The following is a 14,182-nucleotide window of genomic DNA, read 5'->3' as shown; positions in this document are numbered from 1 at the left end:
AGTCTAAGGAAGCCACATTGCTCCAGAATCATGAACCTCTAGGGTACTGTACACACAGTGAGACCAGAGATGAGGAGGTTGGAACTGTGATATTAAGCAGCAACTTTGCTGGTTATTGAAACTGACTGAGTGGTAATTATCTGAAATGAACTTGCCCTATTCTTTATTAACAATTTCCCCTAATGTCAGGTTGTGCCTGTATTGGAACAGCGTGGTTGGAGGCTTTACTAGTCTTCTATACTAAAGCTGGGGTATCGTCTGGTCCCAGAGAGTTTGCAATATCCAGTGCCGTCAGCTGGTTCCAAGCACCAAAAGGAGTGAGTAGAAGTGGCTTAAAGTTGGCTTCAGTGACGGTGGGGATCAATGTTCCCTCTAACTTTTTTTCTACAGCTGTGCAGACCACCATTGCTCTGAGCAGGATTCCTGGCCTGAAAACTGCATGGCGCTTCAAGTGTTTTGCCTTTGTAATGTGCATACTATGAATATTTAGAATGAAGATTGAAAACTCACCTACTTCTGAATTTATTGAAAGATGTAGTGAAATACGGTATGGCAAAGAGAATCCTTCATGTATTGCAGACTTTTTTGTGTCAGTCTTTATTACAAATCCATTGTCTTTATTTTGGCACTCACATACCGGGTTACACCATCGATAAGAAAGAGGATGTTCTCCTTCTCCGGTGGCTCGTTTAGTTGTCTGAGACCACTCTCAACTGGGTGCAGTAGGTCTGCAGGGCCACCGGACCATTGCAGATAGGGACACAGGGCCAATGGCGAGAGCTGCATTTTCTGGGTTACTTACTCCCATTAGCTGCTGTATTTGCAGAGCTTTAAGGCGACCCATGATGTCTCACTTGATGAGGCTTCTTCCGTGTTTCATATTTATGTAGCTATTAACAAATGCCTCAGAGGTTTGTGGTTCTACTGCACCACACCTGTTTGGGGTTGGACCTTGAAGTTCCTGTCCAGAGTACTTTTTATGCCATTGCTAATTTCAATATCTTTTCAAAGTTATGTCCAAAATGAAAGATTAGCTTTCTTTATTTTGTGACTGTAACTGCACTTTATATTTTTTTGTGAAACACTTTGAGGTGGCCTGAACATTTTGAAGGCACTTTACATGATACAGTGTGCCAAATGCAACTTGAATCTTTTGCCAGTCATATAATATAATCATGGGTGAATTAATTATGATGTCATGCTGTGTCCCACTGTAATGAGAAGAATACGTTTTGTTCCCCGGAGGCATCTGCATAACATCCTCCTACAGCACCAGTGTTTATTGCTGCATGTAGTTACGAAGAACACGCAAAATGACTTGCCAAGGCTTGACCAACAGAAGTCTGGGAGTGAGGAGAGATCAGGATACAGCTCAAGCATCGAATGTCGGAAACAAAGTAAAGTCAAGTTAAAGAGAGAAAGCGAGGTCAAGTAAAAAATGCAGACCAAAAGGAAAGAACTCGAATCGGAATGGTTTCTATATGTAATAGGACACATTATGTTCACATCAGTATTTTTGGCTTCAACGTCAGGGAGAGGTAAGTACATGTGGGTAAGAGGCTAGTTTACCCTCTGGGTGCAGATCCACACAACTTCATGGTCTCTGAGCTGGAATTTACCTTTAGTGAATGTAAAATCAGTGTGACAGAAAACCAAATATCTTTTGGTCACTAAGGTGAAACTGAAAGTTAAAAGAAGTTCAAGGAAGCATAATAATTAAACTTCTCACTGGAAACAGATTTCAAACATGATTTTGCAGTGCTTTTTCAAATTATATTATAATTATCCTGTATGTCACAAATGCTCGCTGATATTAAGAAAAACAATATTTGTACTGTAGAGGATGTAAATCACATTGATAGACCCTCTCCTCTTTAATATGGGAAGTGTGCAGATTATTTTACATATAAGCTAGTAGGAATTCATGACTTATTCAAGATTTATGAAGGAGATTTATTTCCAAGGTGGCACCTGCTACATAGCTACTGATAATCCAGGATCACTCTCCTTCCCTGTGTCTGCCAGTGTAAGGGTTTGCCCTGTTAATATCCACGCTGTTGGCCAATCCAAGTAAAAGAAAGGCATACACTTGTATGGCACCTTATATGGCCACTGGCTACCTAAAATTACTTCACAGCTAAAGATTTACAGTACTTCTGAAATGTAGCTACTGTTGTCATGGAGGAAATCAGTAGCCAGAAATCACAGCAAAATTGGAGCTCGTCTGTAGTGAGGAAGGCAAACAGGATGGTAGCATTCATTTTAAGAGGACTAGAATATAAAGGTGAATATAGAATATAGAGGTGACGGGTTGCACCTGATCTCAAGGGGGACCAATATTCTCACTGGCAGGTTAGTTAGAGCTGTTGGGGAGGGTTTAAACTAATTTGGCAGGGGGGTGGGAACCAGGGTGGAGGGACTCAGGATAGGACGGATGGTAAAAAAGTAAAGATAGCGTGCTGTCAGACCGTCAGGAAGGGCAGGCAGGTGATGGGGTTTAGTTGCAGCCAGCAGACTGAGTGTCAAATCATTAGGGATGCAGAATCAGAAAGGATAACAAATACGGTGAATGCGTGGAGTATAAGAAATAAGGTGGATGATCTTGTTACACTATTACAGGTAGACAGGTATGATGTTGTGGCCATCACTGAATCATAGCTGAAGGATGGTTGTAGTTGGGAGATGAATGTCCAAGGTTACACGTTATATTGGAGGGATAGGAAGGTAGACAGAGGGGGTGGTGTGGCTCTTCTGGTAAAGAATGGCATCAAATCAGTAGAAAGTTGTGACATAGGATTGGAAGATGTTGAATCTTGTGGGTTGAGTTAAGAAACTGCAAGGGTAAAAGGACCCTGATGGCAGTTATATACAAGCCTCCCAACAGTGACTGGGAGGTGGACCACAGGTTACAAAAGGAAATAGAAAATGCAAGTCAAAAGTGCAATATTATGATAGTCACGGGAGACTTTATCATGTTGGTCGACTGGAAAAATCAGGTTGGTAATGGATCACAAGGGAGTGAGTATGTTGAATGCCGAAGAGATGGGTTTTTAAAGCTGTTTGTCATTGAGCCTACTAGGGGATCAGCTACACTGGATTAGGTGTTATGTATTGGACCGGAGGTGATTAGGGAACTTAAGGTAAAAAATCCCGAGGAGACAGTGATCACAATATGATTGAGTTCAACTTGAAATTTGATGGGGAGAAAGTGAAGTCTGATGTAGCAGTATTTCAGTGGAGTAAGGGAAATTACAGTGGTATGAGAGAGGAGTTGGCCAAAGTAAATTGGAAGGAGCTGCTAGCAGGGATGTCAGCAGAGCAGCAGTGGTGTCTGTTTCTGTGGAAAATGAGGAAGGTGCAGGACATATGTATTCCAAGAATGAAGAAATACTCAAATGGTAAAATAGTACAACCGTGGCTGACAAGGGAAGTCAAAGGTATAGTAAAAGCAAAAGAAAGGGCGTACAACAAAGCAAAAATTAGTGGGAAGATAGAGGATTGGGAAGTTTTTAAAAACCTACAGAGAGCAACTAAAAGATCATTAGAAGGGAAAAGATGAAATATGTTTTTTCAGGTATGTTAAAAATGAAAGAGAAATGAGAGTGGATATAGTACCGTTAGAAAATAAGGCAGGAGAAATAATAATGGGGGACAGGGAGATGGCTGATGAATTAAATGAGTACTTTACCTCATTCTTTCCTGTGAAAGACTCTAGCAGTATGCCTGATGTTGCAGTGTGTGAAGGAAGAGAAGTGAGTGCAGTTACTATTACCAGAGAGAAGGTGCTCAAAAAGCTGAAAGACCTAAAGGTACATAAGTCACCCGGGCCAGATGAACTGCACCCTAGGGTTCTGAAAGAGGTAGCATTGTGGTGGCATTAGAAATGATCTTTCAAAAATCATTGGACTCTGCCATGGTGCCAGAGAGCTGGAAAATTGCAAATATCACTCCACTCTTTAAGAAAGGCGGAAGGTAGCAGAAAGGAAATTATAGACCAGTTAACCTGACTTCAGTGGTTGGGAAGATGTCAGAGTCAATTGTTAAGGTGATGGGGTACTTGGTGACACAGGACAAAATAGTACAAAGTCAGCACGGTTTCCTTCAGGGAAAATCCTGCCTGACGAACCTGTTGGAATTCTTCGAGGAGGTTACAAGTAGGACAGATAAAGGGGATATAGTGGATGTTGTATATTTGGACTTTTGGAAGACCTTTGACAAGGTGGCACACATGAGGCTGCTTACCAAGTTAAGAGCCCATGGTATTACAGGAAAGTTACTAATATGGTTAAAGCTTTGGCTGATTGGTAGAAGGCAGCGAGTGGGAATAAAAGGATCCTTTTCTGGTTGGCTGCCAGTGACTAGTGGTGTTCCGCAGGTGTCAGTGTTGGGACCACTTAGACAGATTAGGAGAATGGGCATGAAAGTGGCAAATGAAATATAATGTTGGAAAATGCATGGCCATGCATTTTGATAGTAGAAATAAATATGCTGACTATTTTCTAAATGGGGGGAACATCCAGGAATCTGAGATGCAGAGGGACTTGGGAGTCCTTGTGCAGAACACCCTGAAGGTTAACTTGCATGTTGAGTTGGTGGTGAGGAAGGCATATTCCATGTTAGCATTCATTTCAAGAGGTCTAGAATACAAGAGCAAGGATGTGATGCTGAGGCTTTATAAGGCACTGGTGAGGCTTCCTTGAGTATTGTGAACTGCTTTGGGCCCGTCATCTTAGAAAAGATGTGCTGGCATCGGAGGGGGTCCAGAGGAGGTTCACAAGGATGATTCCAGGAATAAAAAGGTTATCATATGAGGAACGTTTGATGGTTCTGGGTCTGTACTTGCTGGAATGCAGAAGGATGAGGGGGGATCTCATTGAAACCCTTCAAATATTGAAATTCCTAGACAGAGTAGATGTGGAAAGGATGCTTCCCATGGGGGGAGAGTCTAGGACAAGAGGGCAAAGCCTCAGGATAGAGGGACGCCCTTTCAAAACAGAGATGCAGAGAAATTTCTTTAGCCAAAGGTTGGTGAATTTGTGGAATTTATTGCCACATGCAGCTGTGGAGGTCAGGTCATTGGGTGTATTTAAGTCAGAGATTGATAGGTTCTTGATTGGACATGGCATCAAAGGTTACGGGGAGAAGGCCGGGAACTGGGGTTGAGGAGGAGAAAGAAAAAGGATTATCCATGATTGAATGGTGGAGCAGACTTAATCGGCCAGGTGGTCTAATTCTGCTCCTGTGTCTTATGGTCTTATGGTTTAAAAGCAAGGATGTAAGGTTGAGACTTTATAAAGCATTGGTGAGGCTTCACTTGGAGGGCTGTGAGCAGTCTTGGGCTCCTTATCTTAAAAAGGATGTGCTCACACTGGGGCGGGTTCAAAGGAAGTTCATGAAAATGATTCCAGACTTGGATAGCCAGCTTTTCATATGAAGAGCATGTGATGGCTCTGGGCCTGTATTCACTGGAATTCAGAAGAATGAGGGGTGACCTCATTGAAACCTATTGAATGGTGAAAAGCCTTGATAGAGTGGATGTGGAGAGGATGTTTCCTGTGGTGGGAGAGGCTAACACCAGAGAACACAGCCTCAGAATAGAGGGGCATCCTTTTAGTATGGCGATGAGGAGGAATTTCTTTAGCCAGAGAGTGGTGAATCTGTGGAATTTGTTGCCACAGGCAGCTGTGGAGGCCAATTCTTTATGTATATTTAAGGCAGAGGTTGATAAATTCTTGATTGGTCAGGGCATGAAGGGATATGTGGAGAAACCAGGAGATTGGGGCTAAGAGGAAAAATGGATCAAAATGATGAAATGGTAGAGCAGACTTGATGGGCCAAATGGTCTAATTCTGCTCCTATGTCTTATGGTCTTATTATGGTCTAAAAGTCAGTTGACCGGGAAATGCCTACATGCAGTGTCCACACTTTAGCCAGGCAGTATAAACGTCATTGGGTAATTCTCCTGTCTATCAAGTTTAATACCCACATTACTCTGTACGACTGATATTGATTTTATGTTCAGATTAATTACCCTCCACTCACTGCAATATTTCTGGGAGTTTACTTTGCATTAGTTGAGAGAAGTTGCTTTAGTTTCCTTTTACTTCACAATGTTTTTGTTTAAATACATGAAGATTTATAAATTAATTCACAAGAATGATCCCTAGAAAGAAAGGATTAATATATGAGGAACGTTTGATGGCTCTGGACCCGTAATCACTGGAGCTTAAAAGGATGAGAGGGGATCCCATTGAAAACTATCAAATGTTGGAAGGCCGAGGTGGAGTGGATATGGAGAAGTTTTCTATCGTGAGGCAGTCTAGGACTAGAGGTTACAGCCTGAGAATAGAGGGATGTCTCTTTATAGCAAGCAGTCTCTTTGGGTAGGGAGTGGCAAATTTGTGGAATTCATTGCCGCAGGTGCTATGTAGGCCAAATCAGTGGGTACTTTTTAAGGCAGAGGTTGATAAGTTCTTCATTGGTAAGAACATCAATGGTTATATTGAGAAGGCTAGACAAAAGGGTTGAGAGGAACTACAAATCAGCCATGATGGATTTGCAGAATAGACTCAATAGACAGAATGGCCTAATTCTGCTCTTATGTCTCAAGGTCTTATGGAATTGACTTTGATTATTGTACAATAGACTACCACCTCCAATTCATTGGCTAATACATTGTTGTCAATAAATAGTTTTGCCTAGAAATTGGACAAATTTATAAATTTTTAAAATTCTTTACATGCAAGAAAGCGAAAAGAGACACAGGGGTGGGGTAAAGCAGTGAAAAGCAGGTCAGTGCTGATGTGTGCAGATTGAAAATTGCAATGTTTAAAATACTCACATTAGGTGGAGTCTATGCAGAGAGTGAAAACAGGCTAGTTACAGATCTGTATCGCACAGTAGAACTGCTATCTCACAGTTCCAGAAACCCAGGTCTAATGCCGACTTGGGGTGCTGCCTGTTGGGAGATTACATGTTCTCCTTGTGACTGTGTGGATTTTCTCTGGGTGTCCCTGTTTGCACCCACATGTAAAGGATGCACGGGTTGGTAAGTTAGGTGGCCAGTGTGTCGGTGAGTGGTCAGATCTAGGGAAGTAGATGGGATTTTGGGGAGAATAAAATGGGCATGGGTAGGATTGGAGAAAATGGCTGCTTGATATACAAGGGTTTGTTTCTGAGCTGGATGACTCCATGACTTCATAAAAATGATTTTGCTCAGATTTCTGGATTGATTATTACTCATTGGATAATTGGCCCAAACAATTTTGGCCATGATTCAGAAACTTCCCAGAACCAGATGTAAACCAATATTATCCCATACACAGCAAAACTCTCTGAATTTATCCCATCAGAAACTGGCAGCCAGTGGCACAACCTATGACTTGTCATGAGTTTTCTCTGTCATGAGCAGCATCAGCGAAAAGATATCAGTTAAAGGATGCCCATGTTGCATCAATATTTTGTACACAGCTTCAGGCAGACTGCTTTCTCTGTGACAACAAACAACATCCAATCTACTGGAATAACTCAGCCTGTTAAACAGCAACTGAGTGGCATGGGTGTGGGGCCTGCTGGTTGAATGGAATTAACATTTTGGGTTAAAATCTTGCCCCAGTCCTTTTGTAGAGTTTTGACCTGAAACACAGACAATTCCTTTCCCCAAGAGATGTTGCTCATCTTGCTGAGTCCCTTCAGCAGATTGTTTGTTATCCAGATTCCTGCATCTGTGATCCACATTTATCTTCTAACTTCACTGACAAAAAAAAGTTCCAGGAACTTGATAATACTGGCCTAAATGTGAGATGTTCAGTAGGAATGAGTGAGTGATCTGGAAAAATAAGTTAAAGAGACTGGGCATGATTTTATACAAACTTATAGCTTACTCATTTATCACATGGCTCTCTATGCCCAGAATCCTGATAGACCCTATCAGGATCTATCTGAAGGTGCGATGGACCGTCATTCAGAGTGTTTCCAAGTACTGTCTCTGGTTATGTTTACCTGCTGCTTAATGTACAAATGCAGGAGCAGTCACTCCGTCCTTCAAATCTGCCCAGCCGTTCAATACGATTGTAACTGATCTGCCACAAAATTCAAATCCTCTTTTGTTCCGGTTCCATATTCTGATCTTTCAGTAATTTATCTATTTCTCTTAAATTGCCCTTAATGGTCCTGCCTCCACATGCCTCCAGGGTATGGAGTTCCAGAGATTCACCACATGCCTCCAGGGTATGGAGTTCCAGAGTTTCACCACATGCCTCCAGGGTATGGAGTTCCAGAGTTTCACCACATGCCTCCAGGGTATGGAGTTCCAGAGTTTCACCACATGCCTCCAGGGTATGGAGTTCCAGAGTTTCACCACATGCCTCCAGGGTATGGAGTTCCAGAGTTTCACCACATGCCTCCAGGGTATGGAGTTCCAGAGTTTCACCACCTTCTGCAAGAAGTTCCTATACAAGCGGAGGTCTGATCAGCCCCGGCTGGGTCACCTGGAGGAGGTTGTATGATGTTGAAAGACCAGAAACACCCGATGATTCCAGGAACATCACTGAAGATGTGTCCAGAAGCATCAATAGATGTATGTACACAGCTTACACCCTGAGTTAATCAGTGACAACCAGGAAAGACTGGGTGACAACCGCGAAAAGAGTGGTGATGACTGAAGAGTCAGTGACAGCCCGGAGAGACGGCAACCAGGGCAGAATGGGCTGGCAACCCAATCTGTGTCCTCTGAGAGGAGGACCCCCACAAAAGCCACAAAGAATCTAAGGAAAAGATACCCCCAGGGGTGCCCGAGAGGGGGGGAGGATGAGCACCCCAGTCGGATGGACACAACGACATCAGACCCAGGCAATGAACAAACGACGATGAGGAAGCAGTGTGCATGTGGCAAAATCTGCAAGAACGATCGCGGCTTGAAGATCCACTAAGCGAGGATGAAGTGTCTGGCGGGAGCAGGAGCAGCACAACGCGCAGGTGTCCAACCTGGCGAGACGAAGGAGGAGCCAGGCCCGGAGTCACCCCATAGTGCCCGGAACCTCCAAGTGTTGCAAACTAATCCCTCGAACATGAGTAACAGGAGGCGGATCAAATGGCCAGCAGCTAACATGACTTCACTGTGGAAGCAGTTTGATGAAGATGTTAACCAAATTCTGGAGGCAATGGCGAAGGGAGGGGTTGGTAGGAAGCTGCAAGCCATGACAACAATTATTGTTAGTATCGCAGTTGAACGGTTCGGAGAAGAGGAGAAGGAAGGCTCCAAAACATCTTACTCGAAGAACCAAAGAGCATCGACGATCCACAACATCAGGCAGGAGATGAAAGCGCTGAAGTCCCAATACAAGGAGGCAGGAGAAGAGGAGCGCATTGGCTTGGCCCAGCTAATGTGCATACTACGAAAGAAGATCAGGGTCCTCCGCCGGGCAGAGTGGCATCGGAGGCGGCGTCGTGAAAGGGCTCAAAAACATGCTGCCTTTATCGCCAACCCCTTCAAGTTCACCAAGGAGTTGCTGGGGGAGAAGCGCAGTGGGAAACTGGCCTGTTCGCAGGAAGACATAGACCAACATCTGAAGGAGATATATAATGATCCTGAAAGAGGGCAGGAGTTGGGAGAGTGTGACATTGTAATAGACCCACCTGAATCGGATGTGCAGTTCGACATGTCAGAGCTGCAACTAAAGGAAGTCAGAGAGGTCGCCCGCAAAGCAAGGGCAAGCTCGGCTCCAGGACCAAGCAACACCTCGTACAAAGTGTACAAGAACTGCCCCAAACTCCGGCTGTGTCTGTGGAAGATCCTGAGAATCTTCTGGAGAAGGGGGAAGATCCCAGAACAGTGGAGAGTGGCTGAAGAGGTGTGGATCCTGAAGGAGGAAAATGCCACCCAGATAGATCAGTTTCGCATCATCTCCCTGCTGTGTGTCGAGGCGAAGATCTTCTTCAGTGCAGTTTCCAACCGGTTGTGCACCTACCTAGCAAAGAACACCTATATTGATACATCAGTCCAGAAGGGTGGCATTTCAGGGATGCTGGGCTGTCTGGAGCACATCGGTGTGGTGACACAGCTCATCAGGGAGGCCAGAGAGAACAAGAGCAACCTGTCAGTGTTGTGGCTGGACCTGGCAAATGCATATGGCTCCATTCCGCACAAGCTGGTGCAGCTCACACTGACCAAATATCACGTCCCCAGCAGAATCAGAGACCTTATCGCTGATTATTACAGCAACTTCAGGATGAGGGTCTCTTCAGGAGTAATTACATCAACCTGACACAAGGTGGAGGTTGGCATCATCACAGGGTGCACTATCTCAGTGACACTGTTCTCCCTAGCCATGAACATGCTCACTAAGTCTGCTGAACCAGAGTGCAGAGGGCCCAGAATGAATTCCGCTCAACGGCAACCACCTATCAGGGCATTCATGGATGACCTCACAGTCACCACAGAATCAGTACCAGGCTGCCGGAGGATTCTGCAAGGGCTCGAAAAGCTGGTGGAGTGGGCCTGGATGCGTTTCAAACCTGCCAAATCAAGATGGACGGTGCTGAGGAAAGGGAAGGTGGAGAACAAGTTCCGGTTCAGCATCGCAGGCACAGCCATCCCAACCATCACAGAAAAGCCAGTCAAGAGCTTAGGCAAAGTTTTTGACAGCTCTTTATGGGACACAACATCCATTCAGGCAACCTGCACCAAGTTGGATGGCTGGCTAAAATTTGTGGACAAGGCTGGCCTACCTGGGAAGTTTAAAGCCTGGATGTATCAGCATGGCATTCTTCCCAGAATCCTGTGGCCCCTCCTCTTCTATGCAGTTCCGATCTCGACAGTCGAAACCTTATAGAGGAGGGTTAGCAACTACCTCAGGAGATGGCTGGGGCTGCCAAAGAGCCTGAGCAGCATCGCACTCTATGGACACCACAACAAACTGCAATTGCCCTTCAAGTCCTTGGAGGAAGAATTTAAGGTAACAAGAGTCAGAGAAGTGCTACAGTATAGGGACTCAAGTGACCCGAAGATGGCTAGAGCAGGGATCCAAGTAAGTACTGGCAGGAAGTGGAGGGCAGAGGAAGCTGTTCAGGAGGCAGAGGCAAGGCTGCGTCACAGGAGGCTGGTGGGAGTGGTCACATGAGGCCGAGCTGGGCTAGGTTCCTTTCCAACTCCCCAAATGGACACCAGAGGGAAGGAAAGGCGTTGTCTAGTTTGGAAGGAGGTGAGAGCAGTAGTGGAGGAGATGAGAGCCTGCAAGGCAGTGGGAATGAAGCAACACGGAGCTTGGACAAGATGGGAGAATGCGGTTGAGAGGAAAGTGACCTGGGCTGATCTTTGGAAAGCCGAACCACACCACATCCAATTTCGCATCCAGGCAGTATATGATATGCTTCCAAGCCCATCAAACCTGCACACATGGGGCAAGGCAGAGTCATCGGCATGCCCACTGTGCTCCAAACGAGGAACCCTAGAGCACATCCTCAGCGGCTGTGCAAGGGCACTTGGTGAGGGATGGTACAGGTAGAGGCGTGATCAGGTCCTGAAGACCATCGCTGAAGCTGTCAGTGCAGGGGTTGAGTGGGCGAAGCGGTCCCGACCCTCCAAGCAGACCATTGCCTTTGTCAGAGCTGGGGAGCAGCCAATACCTGCCAAAAGGACATCTGCAGGCATTCTGACCTCTGCAAGGGACTGGCAGCTGTTGGTGGACCTCGAAGGGCAGCTGAAGTTCCCCAACCGTATCGCAGCCACCACCCTGCGACCAGACATTGTCCTAGTGTCTGAGTCGACTAAGCAAGTGGTGCTGCTGGAGCTGACAGTCCCATGGGAAGATAGCTTGGAGGAGGCCTTTGAAAGGAAGCTCTCCAAGTACGCAGGGCTGGTCAGTAACTGTCAGCAGGCTGGATGGAGAGCGAGGTGTCTCACAGTGGAGGTTGGTTGTAGGGGATTCGTAGCCCGTTCTTTAGTTAGAGCCTTCAGCATTTTGGGCATCGAGGGAGAGAGGAAGAGGAGAGCCATCCACAGTCCCAGCTCTGGTAGCCTTGCTTCATAAGTCTTGTTTTCCAATCCAGGTATCATCCTGGTAAATCTCCTCTGCACCCTCTCCATAGTTTCCACATCCTTCCTATAATGAGGTGACCAGAACTGAACACAATACTCTAAGTGTGGTCTCACCAGAGATTTGTAGAGTTGCAATATGACCTCTCTGCTCTTGAACTCAATCCCCCTATTAATGAAGCCTGGTATCCCAAAGGCCTTCTTAACTATCCTATCAACCTGTGCAGCAATCTTGAGGGATCCCTCTGTCCCTCTGTTCATCCAGTTTCTTAAGTAACTGACCATTAACCCTGTACTCAGCCTTCTGGTTGGTCCTTCCAAAATGCATCACCTCACAATTATACGGATTGAACTCCATCTGTCACTTTTCTGCCCAACTCTGCATACCGTCTATATCCTCTTGTAACCTTCGATAACCTACAGCTCCATCCACAACTCCTCCAATCTTCGTGTCATCTGCAAACTTATTCACCCATCCTTTCGCCTCTTCATCCAGGTCATTTATAAAAATCACAAAGAGCAGGGGTCCCAGGACAGATCTTTGTGGCATTCCACTAGTCACTGACCTCCAGGCAGAATACTTTCCTTCCACTACTACCCTCTGCTTTCTTCCTGTAAGCCAATTTTTTATCCAAACAGCCGAGGTTCCACTGATCCCATGTCTCATGACTTTCTGGATGAGTCTCTCGTGGGGGATCTTGTCAAATGCCTTGCTAAAATCCATGTAGACAACATCTACCGCCCTACCCTCAACAATTTTTTTTGTTACTGCTTCAAAAAACTCAATCAGGCTCGTGAGGTACGATCTTCCCTTCACAAAGCCAAGTTGACTATCCTTGACTGTACTTCTCCAAATGCTCGTAGCTCCTGTCCTTAAAAATCCTTTCCAATAGTTTGCAGACCACCGACGTAAGACTCACCAGTCTATAGTTGCCAGGGTTCTCCCTATTACCTTTTTTAAACAAGGGAACTACATTTGCCATTTTCCAATCCTCCAGCACCTCCCCTGCTGCCAAAGAGGATTCAAAGATCATAGCTACTGTTCCAGCGATCTCTTCTCTCACTTCCTACAGCAACCTGGGGTATATCACATCCGGCCCTGGGGACTTATCAATCTTGATGTTTTTAGAAGATCCAACACTTCTTCTTCCTTAATCTCCACATTGTCCAGCACACAGGCCTGTTCAATTTCGACCTCACCCTGATCAAGGTCCTTTTCACTTGTGAATACTGAAGCAAAGTATTCATTTAGGACCTCCCCAACCTCTTCTGCCTCCAGGCACATGTTGCCTTCTTTATCCTTTAGCAGCCTCACCTTCATTCTTGTCATCCTTCTGTTCTTCACATACGCATAGAACGCCTTGGGGTTCTCCTTAATCCTACATGCCAAGGCCTTCTCATGCCCCCTTCAAGCTCTCTCTTTTTAATGCTCCTTCCTGGCTACCCTATATTTCTCATGAGCCCCTCCTGCTTCCTGCTTCCTGCTTCTTATACCTAATATATGCTTCCTTCTTCCTCTTGACAAGTTGCCTCATGTGTTTCATCAGCCACGGTTCCCTTTTCCTACCATTTTTTCCTTGTCCCAGTGGGACAAACCTATCCTGATCCCAGCACAAGTGGTCACTAAATATCCTCCACATTACTTCTGTGCTTTCACCCTTGAACATCTGTTTCCAATTTACTCTCGCTAGTTCCTGCCTCATCTCTTCCTAGTTAGCCCTTCTCCAGTTAAGCACTTTACCATTTTGTCTGTTTTTAAAACTATATGCTGAAGCTAAGGGAGTTGTGGTCACTCTCACCAAAATGCTCCCCCACCAAGAGGTCTGCCACCTGACCAGGTTCATTACCCAGAACTAGATCCAGTATGGCTTCCCCTCTCATCAGCTGGTCCACATACTGTGTCAGGAATCCTTCTTGAACACACCTGACAAATTCAGCCCCATCTATCCCCCTGCAGTCAGGAGGTGCCAGTTGATACGAGGGAAGTTGAAATCACCCATAACTACAACCCTGTATTTCCTGCACCATTCTAAAATCTGCCTGCTTATCTGCTCCTCGGTGACCCGAGGGCTATTTGGGGGCTTATAGACTACTCCCAGCACAGTGATTGATCCCTTCCTATTTCTGACTTCCACCCACACTGACTCA

The 14,182-nt window shown here is 45.4% G+C and overlaps 1 protein-coding gene across 1 annotated transcript in view; it reads left to right on the top strand.

Annotated features, from left to right (window-relative positions):
• Positions 1–1,290: 1,290 nt before the first annotated feature.
• Positions 1,291–14,182, top strand: part of crfb16 (cytokine receptor family member B16) — a 72,288-nt gene continuing 59,396 nt past the window's right edge. Inside the window, exon 1 of the mRNA XM_072254661.1 lies at positions 1,291–1,538. Within this exon, the coding sequence (XP_072110762.1) occupies positions 1,439–1,538 (100 nt within the window). The 5' untranslated portion in view covers positions 1,291–1,438. The remainder of the gene's footprint in view (positions 1,539–14,182) is intronic.

This window comes from Mobula birostris, chromosome 4 (genome assembly GCF_030028105.1).
Source record: "Mobula birostris isolate sMobBir1 chromosome 4, sMobBir1.hap1, whole genome shotgun sequence".
In the NCBI taxonomy this organism is placed as follows: Eukaryota; Metazoa; Chordata; class Chondrichthyes; order Myliobatiformes; family Myliobatidae; genus Mobula; species Mobula birostris.
This window is presented reverse-complemented; position numbering and strand designations above follow the sequence as displayed.